This window comes from Galleria mellonella, unplaced genomic scaffold (assembly GCF_026898425.1).
Source record: "Galleria mellonella isolate WM207_F2 unplaced genomic scaffold, CSIRO_AGI_GalMel_v1 utg93, whole genome shotgun sequence".
Lineage (NCBI taxonomy): Eukaryota > Metazoa > Arthropoda > Insecta > Lepidoptera > Pyralidae > Galleria > Galleria mellonella.
Window position 1 is genome coordinate 3,840,435 of NW_026442176.1, and position 16,697 is coordinate 3,857,131.

Below are 16,697 nucleotides of genomic sequence, written 5' to 3' on the forward strand. Positions count from 1 at the left end.
GTAATGTAATAAAATTGTAACTGCGTGAATAATAATAATTCCCTCTGCGTGTTCTATCGCTTGTACAATGGGTTGTGCTCAGAGGAATTGTTCAATATGATGCCCACAGCCACTTTCTACCATCGTACGGCTCGCCATCGACAGGAAGTTTATTTATCCTCATAATCTACAGCATGGCAGTTTCAGAGATGTTTTCATCCACAAACGATCAGGTTATGAAATGAGGACCTGTCGAGGTTTTTCCAAAAGACTACAGTATGGTTCTTTAAAAGGGGGGTAAAGAGAATTTTTACAGGATCGGCAATGCGCGCGTAATACCCCTGGTATTACAGGTACTACGGTAACCGCTTAACATCAGGTGGGTCGTATGCTTGTTTGTCACCTCAGTGATATAAAAAAAAAACTGGAAAAATTTATTGTTACATGTTTCGTACCACGGCCAAAAGGGCCGTGTGTTTCCGGCATAGAATGGGCTACCCCTTTCTTTCCAGTGGGTGGTATGAGAGGCGATTAAGGGAACTCAGTAGTTGAGAGATGTCAGCAGCAGTGTTTCTCTTAAAACATCATCAAAAGCCTAACTGCAGTTTTTTTATTTTTTTTATTTTTTTTTATACCACTGAGGTGGCAAACAAGCATACGGCCCACCTGATGGAACAGTTAACGTGATATGATGATGAACGCCTGCAATACCAGAGGTATTCGCGCGCTTGCCGACCTGAAGATCTTTACCCCCTTTTAACTATTTGTATTATTTTAAAAATTTCGACTGTTTTTTTTTCATTCTATTAAGACTATATTTATGGGAGAACTGTTCTTATCTGCAGTTATACCAACTCGCCTATCAAGCGTGGTAACTATTGGTAAACGCCCCTTTTTGGGTGAGGCCTATGTTCAGTAGTGAACAGTTAACGGCTGATATGATGATGATGATGAAATAAGTTTTGAATTCGCCATCTTACCTGATGATTATTTGTATAATTTTTTATTATTTTAACTTTTTTACTGTTTTAACTGTTCTTTTTTATATATAACTTTATTTATAAGAAAACTTTTTATCACCAGTTATACATATGTATGGAATACTAAAAAATATATAACAGGACGTTGTTATCAAAACAGTTTATTTCAATTATTATATATCTATATGTTGTTTTCTTATTATAATAATTTGTTGTAATTGTTTGTATTTATAAGAAGTTTACTATTTTAATCTATTATATCTATCTGTCTATGTTATTTTTTAATTTTTTCCATAGATTTATATTATGTACTTACTGCACATAACCGCGGTTCGGGGCTCGGAGTCATCTCTAGAGTCATGTAGAGATCTGAAAATAAAGACACAATAGGTTAATATTTTAAGTAATACCAGAGGGTATCATGGGCGTAACAGTATACTCTGTTATGTCCATGGTACTGACCATATCTATAGGCGACGGTTACCACTTTCCATCAGGTGGGTCGTCAGCTTTTTTGACATTTTAAATTGTATAAAAAAAAAATTTTGATTTCATTAAAACTATTTTTTTATTGCCGACAAAAGATGGCAATGGTGTGTGTATAAAATAGTAAAAAAATCTAATTCGCCTTTATTTCATTGGAAATATCGCCAGGTTTTATATATTTTGTGTAATTAATAGTAGTTTGCATTATTCTTTGTATATATTTATCTTACAAATATGTTTATGCAATATACAGAAATTGTGTCAGAAAGAAAAATGAAGGGAGATGTCGGTAGGAGCCGCCCTAGACGGACGTATGTTGACCAAATAGGCGACGTGCTGAAGGGCTAAATCAAAAGTACCCGTAACTGGCGAGCGTGTATGAAAAGATTGATAAATGTGAAAGAATCGAAAGAGGTTTGTTTGAATCGAAGCATTTGGCAAGTTCCATTGTTTCTGCCTACCCTAATGGGAGACAGGCGTGACAGATTTGTATGTATATATGTACAGAAATTGTATGAGTGTCTTTTTTAAATATCAATTTAATTCATATGAAGGTTTAAAAGTAATTGTACGTTTAAAAGTAATTGTTCTTAACATTATGTTTGTATACAATGTGTAAAGAATATATTAATAACAACTTTTTTTTTTTATACAACTTAGAATGGCAAACAAGCTGACAGCCCACCTGATGGAAAGTGGTAGCCGTCGCCTATAGACATGAGCAGTACCATGGACATAACAGAGTATACTGTTTCGCCCAAGATACCCCCCATGCGTTGCCATTCCTGAGGAACTAACTAATTAACTTTTTGTCAGCCAATTGTCTCAGCTTAGCGTTTTAACGGCTTAATCAATCATTATGAAATATGGTATTTACATACTATATGGTATGGAGAAGAACATAGGCTACTTTTTATCCCGTCCACGCGGGCGAAGTCGCGAATAAAAGCTAGTACTATACAATTTTGCCTTCCGATTTAAGATATCACGTCGCGACTGTAAATTTTAGAAACGTCCAATAGAGGGCATGCGCGGGAAGGTATTCCATAGCGCGTATATTTTTCAAACGCGGGCAATATTTGCCGTGATAAATAGACAGGGGTACCGAAGTGTCTAGTCATTCTTTTATATTGCACGCTTTATTTCGGCTGTGCTAATGAGCTCGCGTAATGGGCAACCCTTCCGTTTTAAATTATTAAGTCACTGTTAATATTATGTACGGAATCATGCGACGTGGCACGTAATGTTTAAAGAGATGCCGCAATTGTTTTTTCAACGTACGAAAGTACGACCATAATCTTTAAATTTAAACATAGAATAAATCGCGGTATCCATGTTGAGGTTATGAAATTTTGTCACCATTTTGAACAGCATCAAAGTATGGCAATTCTAAATTGTTTCACATTTAAAAAAATATATATAATACAATATAACAGTAGAAAATAACTGTTCATTTCTAAGTTTTCTAATTTAATATTTTTTGTTAATACATTTTTACTATTAATTTTATGAGTGCGAAAGTTTGTAAGGACGGTTATTTGTTACTCTTTCATGTAAAAACTACTGTATATATTTGAATGAAATTTAGCATACGGGTAGGATTTATCCCGACTTATTACACTGGATACATTACAATTACGCGGACGAAGACGCGGGCTGCAGCTTGTCTTATGAGCAGCGTGAATTATTTGCATTTTTTAATAATTATTTTTAACAACTCTTTCCGAATGCAATTTTCATTTCTTATTAAAGTAATATATGTAGTTAAAAAAAAAATCAAACGATTTGATTTCAAGATAAAAATAAACGAAATGCAAATTTGGTGGACAAGTTAATGTTATTACGTCAGTCGTGAAAGATAATAAATGCATTATATATTACTTTTAAATTTAAAAAGAAATTATTAGATGACAATGCAACTGACAGGATAAATAAGTACTATCCAACTCGACAGATATTGATGACCGGGAGAGAGTTCGCACGAACCTTTAATCCTTACTTTATTAATACGAGACGATTCGCCGAAAGAGATTTGCTGATTTCTCTTTAATACTGAATGAAAAACGTTGAATATACCTTATAATAATGTATATTGATGTATAATAATCTTTTTTAATAATCTTGTGATACTAATATATATATATATATATATATATATATATATATATATATTTTTTTTTTATACAACTTAGAATGGCAAACAAGCTGACGGCCCACCTGATGGAGAGTGGTAACCGTCGCCTATAGACATGAGCAGTACCATGGACATAACAGAGTATACTGTTTCGCCCATGATACCCCCCATGCGTTGCCATTCCTGAGGACTCAGGTGTTATTCATCTGTACCCTGTAAATTCACGCCATATCCCACCCTTCAAACCGAAACACAGCCATGCAAACACAACTGCTTCACGGTAGAAGCACGAATGGAACAGAGGTACCCAAGCAAACGACTTTTGTACATAGTCTCCCTCTGGTAGGTAATATAACGGAATAATATATTATATCAACCTCGTATTATATTGTATAATACTTAAAGAGTTTTCTTTATAGAGAGTCTTTTTTTAAAAGAATGTTTATTCTTATTTAATGTTGTTCCTAATATCTTTAATATTGTGATGTTGTTTGTTTGCAAATACAAAATTCTAAGACAATATAAAATTACAGTTATTTGAATAAATTTTGATAATATTAAATTGGGAATGTGTAAATAATTGGGAAAATATGTTATCACTTGTCACGTTAACTAATCGAAAATTCGAAGTTTAAAATAATGTTATATAGAAAATTCGAAATTTTAAACATACATCTAGCATAGATAAAAAATTAACAGTTCCACGTTTAAAATTGAATTCTGAATACAAAATGCGTGACGTAAATTGATTGACAAAGATTGTTGATGAAGGCTACTTTAGAATTCCAAATACAAATGTGCGACATGTTGAAAATGGCGGACAGAGAATATGGAGTATAAAATTGTGTCACGTCAATGATTGCCAATCAGGAGTATTAAATTGAGTCATATCACATTTCACACAATGTTTTTATTTGTATGATTCCGCCGGTGGTAATGGTAACAGCTGCTTTTCAAACTATAATAAAACATGGATAAACATAAAAGCAACACAGGGTAAAGTGCCTAAAACATTAGCAGAGTAAAGGGCTACCGCATATTCTTGCCAAGCGTTAAGTTTTCGCACGCGAGGTCCTTTCCCTTAGGGTTGTCAATGTCCATATATATATATTTTAGATACCATCTCTGTCATACATACCTGCGGGAGTTTGCTTCCCAATACATAAATGTAGGTACGAATAAAATATCACAGTCTTATCATATTACTATCATGATACTGTATTGAAATTAAAAAAGAGTAAAGAATATTATACAGTAAAAAAAGTGAATGTTAAGCTTTTTTTTATACAACTTAGAATGGCAAACAAGCTGACGGTCCACCTGATGGAAAGTGATAACCGTCGCCTATAGACATGAGCAGTACCAGCATGTATAAAAACTCTAATTGTAAAATTAACTCAAGGGGTGACTAAAGAATTAAAAAAAAAACATTAATTGGTATGGAACGAGTAGAAAATATAAAACAGATAAGAAATTAAAGGTGAGAACGACAATTAAAAAAGGTCAATTAAATTTATGTATGTTTTGGCAACCCTACATCGGGTCCAGCCTAAGTATTCAGTAACTTTGTCATCAAGAGCGGGAATGATGTCCGTAATTAGTGAGTTGCGTTTCGGCCACTCGTTTGTCAAACCCTCCGCAAGTTTTGCTGAGAGTGAATGGTAAGGTTACGGGGGGTTACGAAACTAGGGTTGGTAATTATACATAAACATTTAACTGACAGTCCATTTAATGCCCCGCTGCTGTGCAAACGTCTAGATAGTTTACAGGTCACAGACAGTCAACCACAAAGAACGGTTGGTACTTTCCGTAGACAACCCTATATAATTTTAATTTGGAAAAGAAAAAATATAACACTAGGATTTTGAAATTTAAAACAACGTTAATAAAGTATATATTCGTATGGTTTTATTATACGTTAATTTTATTTCATTTTGAAATTCGAATTACCAACAACAGAAATTATCGAAATTCGAAGCGGGCAGTTTAAAATCGAATGGAATTACTGCATACATTTATCGTATAATATGTATGCAAACAAGTATATAACTAGAAAAAATATATCAGTGTTTTGTGGAATAAATGCCAGTTTCATATTAATACTGGCTTTTACCCGCGACTTGGTCCGCATCACCGATATATGTTTATTGACTGGGACAAAAAGTAGCTTATATACTTCTTTATTTCATTTAGTACGTGCATACTAAATTTCATAGTAATTGTTAAGCGGTTAAGGCGTTATAAGGTGACAAACAAACGAACTCACTTTCACATTTATAATATTGATAAACGTTAGGTGAATCCTGCGATTTTGCTTGCGTGAATTAAAATAAAAAGTGTTCTGTGAATTTAGGGATATGGTTAAAAATCTGTGTACCAAATTTAATTTAAATTGGTCCAACCATTTAACCATTGGTACTTAATCAACACTGATTGAGTGCCAATGGTTAAATGGTTACTATTTCTATGATTCATCATCATCATCGTTTCTGCCATTATCCGTTCACTGCTGAACATAAGCCTCCCCCATAGACTGCCATTAGGAACGGATCCGAGCCACCTTTGTCAGTAGTAGCCGTGTGGTCTCGGGTCTCCTTCCTTTTCCGTGGATGTCGTAAGAGGGTACTTGATGTTTGACAGATGGGCAGAAGCGTCACCAAGGCCTAACTGCAGGGGGAAGGAATAGTTTTTTTTTTTAATTGGTGATAATGAAATGATAACCCCGCCCGCGCTATCAGTATACACTGGCGGAGCACCAGTGAGAGATGATAGGTGAGAATGGAGCAGGTCAGTTAGCCCATCGTGATGAATTCAACAAGAATTGATCACGATGGTTTCCAGGGGGAACCACGTGAAGGTCGACCTGATAAGGTGTATTGCTAGCAATGGGTTCATTAGACCCCATTACTAACAATTCCTTTCCGCCCGGGAAGGGATTGTTAGTAATGGGATTTTAGTTCCCCTGGAAACTATCGGGACTAATTTATCGTTGAATTCGTCACGATGGGCTAACTGATCTGCCTTTTCATCCTCACCATTCATCCTTCACCCCCACACATTCACCCCGCCAGTGTATACCGATAGCGCAGACGAGGTTACCATTCCATGATCATTAATAAAAAAAGGCCAAACTGCGGTTGCCAGTTTGCTTACCAAGTTTGATTATAAGTTGAAATAAAACAAACGACATTAAATTTATAATTAAACTGTTAATTTGGAAATATTGGTTGAAACATTCAAAAGATGTGTATCATTAATCGGGCCGGCTATATTTAGCGAGCACTTAATACATTTATAAAGTTTTGCTTTTAATTTATGATAACATTCATTTTAAACCGTCGCATCGATTTACAATTTATTAAAAACAAATATGTAGGTACATATCGTCACAGTCGTAGAATACTGACGGATCTGACGAATATTACATATAAAGATCCGTCAGTATTCTACGACTATGACGATATATTTAAATATGAAATAGCAACTTTAGTAATTTTACAGTACTATATTATAGGGGGAAGGGGAGGGATTGTTAGTAATGCGAACTACCTAGTATCAGTGCTAGCAATATACCCCGTCAAGTCGACCTCCACGCGGTCCCCCTTGGAAACCATCGCGTTGAATTCGAGGTGTATTCATCACGATGGGCTAATTGACCTGCTCTTTCATTTTCACTTATCATCCCTCACTGGTGCTCCGCTGGTGTATGCCGATAGTGTAGGCTGGGTTACCATTTTATTATCATCTATTAAAAATTAGCAACCCGCCCCGGCTTCGCACGGGTGCACTTTACATCACATCACATTACAAATCTTCAAAATCATAAGTGTTTCTCTACGATATTATGCATGTATTATACATATAAATCTTCCTCTTGAATCACTCTATCTATTAAAAAAATTCGCTTCAAAATCTGTTGCGTAGTTTTTAAGATTTGAGCATACATAGGGATGGACAGACAGCGACAGCGACTTTGTCTTATACTATGTAGTAAAGTACTATATTTTTCACAGGGAGGGGTGGGGGAGGGAGGTATACATATAAAACATTATATTTTTGTGACACTAATGTATTTACAACAGATGACACATTGTTTATGATCGCTAAATTGAATAAAATATGTTTGAACACAAAAAAAAAACCGGTTTCGATTATTTACGTGGTACACGGAGTAGAAAATACACAAATCACCCTCCGCTTTTATCTTGATCTTTTCTTGGTGACAGTTGACATACAGGTTGGTGTAAGTGATGAGAAATAAGCGGATATTTATTTATTATAAAATTTTTGATATTCTAATTTAGATGTTACGAGTATGTATGCGGCATTATGATATAAAGTCTCATATGATTTCGTTTTAGGCAGTCGGAATTAAAAGCGTAAAGTAATTTCAGCAAAAACAGTAATATTTCTGCGTGTTATAATGAGTTGAGTATTGGTTTATGTCTTTTTTATGATTTGTTTTTAAATTTCCTTTATATTTGATTATGTATCAAATCAGTATTTTTTTTTATAATTTTAAGAAAGAACACAACTTTTTTTTTTAATTTAATGTGTGAAAATATAATCTGGTGAACCAGAAGATGAAGCTTGTGTAACTACTTGTTGTGTTTGTTACTAATATTTGTTTCATTTACATGTAATTTGGTCGAAAAAGTCCTACTAGATTCGGGACCATCCGGGACTTAAGCGATTATAATGCGAGTATGAGTCAAAGCTAAAAATAAGATTTCCAGATGGCCCTGAAACTAGTCGAGCTTTTTCGACCAAATTACACGTAAGTTAACCAGGTCGTTATTACATCAAAATGTGAACTTAACACATACGAAACTTTTAAAACATCTACTTATTCATAATTATATTTATAATAAAAAATGAACGCTAAAATAATTATTAAATGCGACATTCAAGACATTATTTGAGAATCGCTCACCCCCTGCCGTGTGTACCAAACTATCCGACCGGTCCTAAAACGGCAGGCGTCGCAAACGCATCCCGCCCCACCTGGCTGATTCATGTCGCTTTTAACTACTATATTATACCCGACCAGTTGTTTATTCGTTTTTTTATTTCACTCCAACATATAAGTGTTTAAATTAAACGTCATTCATACGCACCGGCATGCTATAATACTTGTACTAAGTACAGTACGCCGCTAAAGTACATCGCTAACCTCGGTACATTATGTTCGGACGAGGATGATATTTTTATGGTGGCCTGTACTGTACAATTCAATTTCTCGGCGAGAGTTTTAATTATGGTAATTGACACCGATCGAAACAAGTTTTGAAGTTATTTTAACGTACATTGTAAGGGAAATACGTGAAGAGAAGACAAGTGATAGTACAGTTTTATTGTCTGTGGTAGAGTGTTATTTTTTTTTATTTTATGATATTAAGAACTGTGATGTTCTTGGTATAATACCATTTGTTGCCATTCCTGAGGGCTATGGTGTTATCCCTCCGTACTCTATAAATTTAGTCCTCTCTTCCTTTTCCTTTTGGGTAAGATGCGACTAAGGGAACTTAATGGTCGAGGGGCAGCAGGACCCCTCTTAAAACATAATCAAAGCCTAACTGCAGTTGCCAGTCCTTCTGCCGAACGTGGCAACTACTGGCAAAGAATTGTTGTACAATATGTATAAATGGCGAGCTTAATGCTGTTCCCTATCAGCTAATCAGGTGTCAATTCATTAGTATTTTTGTCTCTTTTATGTTTATTATTTTATAACTTTGTCATTTTGTAAACAGATTTAGAAATTTTTTGCCATTCCTGAGGACTCAGGTGTTATTCCTCTGTACCCAGCAAATTCACGCCATATCCCACCCTTCAAACCGAAACACAGCCATGCAAACACAACTGCTTCACGGTTGAAACACGAATGGGTCAGAGGTACCCAAGCAATCGACTTTTGTACAAAGTCTCCCTCTGGTATGATAGTTAATATGATTTTTTTAGTTTCCCCTTCCCTTTTAGGACATATGCACATTCCTAGTTAATACTGTATTTGCGCGGAATTTTTATATATGTAAATAATGCAGGAAACGGCCAGCTCCAAGTCAGTTTTTTATAATTATATTACGCCGTATATAGTAAAGTCCTATTATAGTGCAAACGATATAAAGCCATAAAATAATTGGCATACGAACAATTATGATAATTGAACAACTAGTTACCTTTACGGTTTGTTATGTGGACGCGTGGAATAAATAATTTTATACGTTCAATAATTTATTTACTAGTTATATCCCGCGGTTTTGCTCGCGCGAATCTGTGTGTAAAGCATTTTATATATCTTATATTATCTCAGCGCTGTGCAGCTGTATACATTGCACTGGGATACACAGCATCAGTTGAGCCAGTTCCTTTTGCCCAACATGAGACACTTCTTATATATGTATTTTCTGTTAAAACTGCATTTTTCTAGCAATAAATATATCCTATTCTATTTTTATATTCTATGTTAGGATATAACTTACTTATGTGTCAAATTTCATTCAAATCTGTTTAGTAGTTTTTGCGTGAAAGAGCAACAAACATTCATCCATCCGTCTATTGTTACAAACTTTTTACGATTTTCTGACAAACCATACATTACCGGAATATGTCAACGGATCGAGACAAATCGTAGCCTGGTCCTTTTTCCATCTCTTATAGTACGTGAATACCAAATTTCATAGAGATTGGTTAAGGCATTAAGAGATAACAAACAAACAAACAAATTTTTACATTTGTAATACAAAGTGGATATGTAGACGGTCAATTTTAAATCTTAAAACCTTATTGTTAAAATTATTACAATTAACAATTTTTTATTTTCAAGTTAATGCATATACATATCCGCCTGTCTCCTCTTGGGGGTAGGCAGAGATAATGGAACGCCAAATGTTTCGATTCAAACAGATCTCTTTCGCTTCATCCACATTTACCAATGACGTGTATGAACAGACACGCACGCCTGTTACGGGCACTATTTGGTCGGCGTTTTAGATTAATATTCAAGTACAAGATGTTAAACCCTAATCAAGTTTGACTTTACAAGTTTATTACCTGTATAAATAAATATTTTTAATTAATAATACAATTAGAACGTTAATATGTGACAGACACTTTCGTATGTAAATAGGGGACAGACTGGAAAATAAAAAAAACCGGTTTATTATACCAATATAGACTTTATTTTATGAAACCGGTTTCTTATTTTCATGCGGTATAATTAACAACTCTATTCAAATACATTTAATTAAATGCCTTGCAATGTCAAATGTATCTTGTTTAATGAGTTTGGATTTATATTTACCGGGATTATAAAACTAAAGGATAACAGAAAAAAATGTATTTCCTGATTTTGAAAACGGGTACTTGTCTTAGTGAACTGAGTCGAGGGAGAAGGGATTGTCAGTAATGGGGATTAGAAATCCCATTGCTAGCAGTGTACCCTGTCAGGACGACCTCCACACGGTTCCCTCTAGAAAACATCGTGATTGATTTTTAGTTGTCTATTTAAATATATACAATGTATCTTGACGTATTGTATAATAAATTAAATGAGTATTTACGCATTAAAAACATGCAGACATTATAAGACAAAGTAAATATGGAAGTTATAAAGGAATCACTCATAGCTATTCATCAATAAAAAATTGTATGAAAAAGTTGACTCGCTTTTTTCGAAGCATTTGTATGGTGACACTTAACCCTTAAATACTTACTTGAAGTTTCAAATTTGATATCGGGGTTTGCATTGTTTCATTGTTAAATAAATTTAAATATTTTGATTACCATCTATATGATAATGCCTAAAGTATCAAAAATGATATTTTAGGCTTTATATTTAAAAAAAATATATAAAAGTATCGTTTTGACTATTTTTCCCCATTAGTAAACACAGTAAAGGGTACACTTATATGTTTTTTAATTTGATTTAAAAAATCAGGCTTTTAAGGGTTAATCTATATAATATGAGGTTATTACGTACAGACACTGATACAAAACAAAATATTTTTATATTGAATGGGGGTTGAACCCATAACTACCGAAAGGTAAGGCAGTATGTAAAACACGTTACACGACCGAAGTTGTCGAGAAAAAGAAAAAAAAGAAGATATATTTTAGGAAAAAAAAACTTTATAAAAAAATACAATGTGTCGTTAGCAGGAACGTATCGAATACGCGACTCTTTTATCTTGACATTTCAAATTGGGAATTGTGTAGGATTTTACGTTTGTGATAGGTACAGAAAAAACAAAACGGTGGCGCGGTGCGAGCTCATTCCGAGACTGCGACGTGAACGTATCACGTGGGGTGTCTACATAATGACCGAAATTGATCTAATGTATCTATCAAAGTGCTCAAATTTACATCTGTCGAGTCATTTATTATAATTAGTATGGGTCTAATTAATTATATCAGCCGTAAACTGTCCACTGTTAAACATAAGCCTCCCTATAAGGGATTTTCCAGTAGTTGCCAAGCTTGACAGGCAGGTTGGCAACCGTAGTTTGGTAATTTATTTATTTAAAAATTACTCACCACACTTTCACTCTCCCAAAAAGTGTAGTGAGCCATAGGTTTATTTTACAAACTTACAAATTTTGTACAACATTTTAAAAATATATCTATTTTGTCATTAAATACCTGGCTGCTGAGCAATCAGAGAATTGAGCAGAGAAATAGCCTGATAAGTGGGAGCAAACTGAGCAGTACAGGTGCGAACCGGCGATGCCGATAGTGGTCGACAAGCACGCAATCGCATGCAGCGTTGGGGTGCGTACAAAGAACAACGGCTAAGAGTTGCAGGATTGTCTATTCCGCCGTTGAGCAACCGATAATAGTGCATCATCAAATTACACTTTTTGGTAACGTTTTAAGAGGAACGCTACTGTTCATTCCTCGACCTTTAAGTTCCCTTAGTCGCCTCTTACGACACCCACGGGAAAGGAAGGGTGGCCCATTCTGGGACAGGATCACATGGTAGGTCCAAGTATTATTGGGTTAAATATGGAAACCTATTTATAAATATGAATATACTCTTAAATATTTTAAGTTTTTGTAAACGTACCTTTACGTGCATAAAGCAGTATATACACTATGGATAGCAACATGGCGCGTGTCTAAAATTTTTTTTAAGGGTGATAATGAAATGGTTTCCCCGCCTGCGCTATCGGTATAGGCTGGCACCAGTGAGGGATGATAGGTGAGGATGAAAGCAGATCCGTTAATACATCGTGATAAATTCCACTACAATTAACCAAGATAGTTTCCAGAGGGAACTGCGTGGAGGTCGACCTGATAAGGTGTATTGCTAGTAATGGGCAAATTAGACCCCATTACTAACTATTCTTTTCCCCTCATGTTTTAAGCCAAAATTTATAATTAAATGTTTTACGGCATTCATTCGAAATAGCAAAATAAACCAAGCGACGTCGGTGTACAGCGCTAGTCTATGAATGGCACGCCATTTGAGCGACTGACGGACACACGGAGCGGCAATAAACCGGTTTAATTAACAGCTGTTTATTTAATTAACCGGTTTATATAATTAAAGATACTCAAAGATGCGGTGCGCGATTGCATTTTGTAGTTTCATCTTAATTAATAATTGGACTGATGGGTAGATAATTTTGGACTAATAAATACATACTATAAAATACAAAATGGAATGGCAGTGGTTGTCAAAATTTATATTTTTTAGAAGGCCATTATGTTTTGTTATTGTTTGTAAATCTATAACTCATCGTGTAAATGCACCTGGAATTCAGCACGATGGTTTCCAGAGGGGATCACGTGGAAGTCGATCTGACAAGATATATTGCTACCAATGGGTCTGGTAGTCAGCATTACTAACAATCCCCGCTCACCCCAAAAGCGATAATAAGAGGCCAGGATATCAAGGATATTGTAGATTTCAGGATATTAATTTTACACGGACTAATGAAATTAGTTCCGTAATGTACATTCGACTTCAATCAGTGACGTAACGTCGTAGTAGAAATGCAAACCGCAAACACGCCAATATCGCGGTAACTGGCAACACAAATATTAAAATTTGAATTTCGAATTTAGTTCGAATTCAATTACAATTTAAATGTAATCAATTTCATATCGGTGATTGATCGGTAATTTAATCGAACGGTTGGAAGCGAACTAAGTTTGTTGACCTCTGACCGTAAACAGCAATCATATGAGCGGATGATCCGCGCCTCATTCTGACAAGTGTAATTAGCACTTAGCGCGGGCGCAGGCCGAATAACGGGGCTCGAGAGTAAACGATAGGGCCGAGGAGATTGCCGCTCGTGAAATGATGATTATAACTAACGAATTGACCCGGCTTCGCTCGAACGCATATTATTATAAGCGGCCGAAGTGTATTGCACAACGAAATAATAGGTATACCTACTTATGATTGATGTAGTTTATATGTGACTTTATGGACTTTAAGGCTGTTAATAGATCAAAATATGAATATTTTTTCTTAAGAATCAAAAATAAATTAGAAACAATTTTTAAATCAGTCTATTACGTTATATAGATAGAAGCATTTGTATGGAGACATCCCATACAAATGCTTCTAGAAAAGTGGGTCAACATTTTATATCTACAACTATCTATAACTTCAATAATATCCTCAATTTTTAGACCTTAGTAATATGCAATAAACTTATTTTAGTTATTAAATAATTAAATACGTCAAGGTACATTGTGTGCGTAAGTATATAAACACTAATGAAAAAAATTTGTCAGCTAATTTGACACTTAGTGGAAGTGGACCCGTTTTTGAGGCTCGATTCTCCCATCTATATAATCTAAGGCTCTAGAGGTTCTAGATTATTCGAAATCAGTAAAGCGCAAGTGGCACTCGGATTTTATTCATACGCCTCCAATAAACGCGAAGTGGTAGGCAATAATGAGAATAATATGATAATGTGGTAGCGTTAAACTTCAGTGTGACCAGCAATCGCTCGGATTATGTTCTGGTAACTTGATGTTTGTAAATTATTCAGGAATTCTGTTCCGCATAATATTATGAGCCACCACACTTCGTATCGTTCGTAAGTTTCTCTTAATGATATCTAGTGAATTTACGGGTTTTAGTTTCTGGGGGTCAACCATGAAATAAAATTCCAAATTTTGCAGACTCATTTTCGTGTTTTCGTTCGTACCGAAATCGACCCAGTAAATGGAGCTTAACATTTCGTTTGTCATAAATCCTACCATAAAAGTTCAAAGGAACGATATTTTAACATTTTTAATATTTTTAAACGGTACGTATCATGTAATTTTAGCATTAAATGTTTGTTTTGTTCGTATCTGAAATTTCGGAAAACATTTCATGGTAGGCCCTCTATTCTTAATTTAACAGATCGAAAGATCTTAATTCAAAATCAAATCTCAATTTTTATTTTCTTCTTTTAAGTTTCAACCGTAAAGCAGTTGTGTTTGCATGGCTGTGTATTCGGTTTGAAGGGTAGGATATGGCGTGAATTTACTGGGTACAGGGAAATAACATCTGAGTCCTCAGGAATGGCAACGCATAGGGGGTATCGTGGGCGAAACAGTATACTCTGTTATGTCCATGGTACTGCTCATGTCTATAGGCGAAGGTTATCACTTTCCATCAGGTAGGCCGTCAGCTTGTTTGCCATTCTAAGTTGTATAAAAAAAAACATAAAATTTTCGTTCTATTTGTATTTAGTTATCGATCTAAAGATTATTTCAGAAATCGAATAGATCAAGATCGATCTATCCTATTCATAATATTAATTTCAGTGTAATATTATTATTAATTCAACCGTTAACTGTTCACTGCTGGACATAAGCCTTTCCTATAACGGGAGTTTTGCCAGTAGTTGCCACGCTTGTCAGGCGGGTTGACAACCGCAGTTAGGCTTTTAGACATGTTTTAAGAGGGACGCCGCTGCCCATCACTTGTCCTCCCTTAGTCGCGTCTTACGACACTCACGGGAAAGGAAGGGGTGGCACATTCTATGCCGGAGTACACACGGCGATGTGTATGATTTTTTTTTTAATAAAAATATATCTTATTTCAAATACTACCATTGCCAGTTTATAAATTTGTTGTTGCTTAATAAATCTAATTCGTATATTGATAGATATACATAGTGATAGATGACGCATACTTATAGTAGCAATTTATAGGCAAACTAAACGTGTCACTGCTATTGACACGCAATGTTAAAAGCCTTCCCGTAACAAATCCTTTTGAAATTTTCAATTACCTTTACTTTCATATAGGAACTCCGAATCAATAGTTAGCTCCCATTTACAAGTCTCTTATAAGTATCATCATCATCATCATCATATCAGCCGTTAACTGTCTACAGCTGAACATAAGCCTCCCCTAGGGGGGGGGGGGGTTGCCTTTTAGCCGGTAAGAGTCCGGCAGTACCCACATATCTCCACCGAGGTATGTGGGTCTGCATGAAGCAATTCCCCTCGACGAAAAAAAGGGGGGGTTTTCCAGTAGTTGCTACGCTTGGCAGGCGGATTGGCAATCGCAGTTAGGCTTTGGAGATGTTTTAAGAGTAACGCTGCTGCCTATTCCTCGTCCTCCCTTAGTCGTCTCTTACTGACACCTACGGGAAAGGAAAGGGTGGCTTATTCTATGCCAGGACCACATGGGAAGTGTGAAGTGTAAAAAAAATATTTATAATATACTCTTATGAGTATATTTTGAATTATTTATTTTTTCTACAATAAATACGATTTATTCCTGTGTCAATTGTCACAAAATTAAGATGGCCGTTTTTCTTTGCTCAGCAAAGTTCTCTTTGTTGCGAAGCAAATTTGTACTTTTGCATTTTCAAAATTTTAAATCAAAACATTTTATATCATTTGGATTTAAAATATTTTGATATAGAAAACAATTTAGGTGTGTTTTATGCATTTTAAAATAAAAATTATCCGTCCTTAGTATACTTACACTACTTTACTACTAAATTGTAGCAACTACGAAACAATATTTAGTCTGAATTAAATAGATTTTTATAAAGTTCAATCTACATCTAAAGTAAGTTCTTTGTATGTGAATTATAGGCTCAAAAGAGCTCATTGAACTACAGATGCGACATCTGTTTCAATCCATATCTATGATTGTA

General features: G+C 35.0%; 1 protein-coding gene across 3 annotated transcripts in view; it reads right to left on the minus strand.

Moving 5' to 3' along the window:
- Positions 1-16,697, minus strand: part of LOC113516678 (leucine-rich repeat neuronal protein 1-like) — a 374,371-nt gene that overhangs the window by 211,012 nt on the left and 146,662 nt on the right. For all 3 annotated transcript variants that reach the window (XM_052902599.1, XM_052902597.1, XM_052902598.1), the window contains exon 3: positions 1,276-1,328. In XM_052902599.1, the coding sequence (XP_052758559.1) occupies positions 1,276-1,320 (45 nt within the window). In that variant the 5' untranslated portion in view covers positions 1,321-1,328. The remainder of the gene's footprint in view (positions 1-1,275; positions 1,329-16,697) is intronic.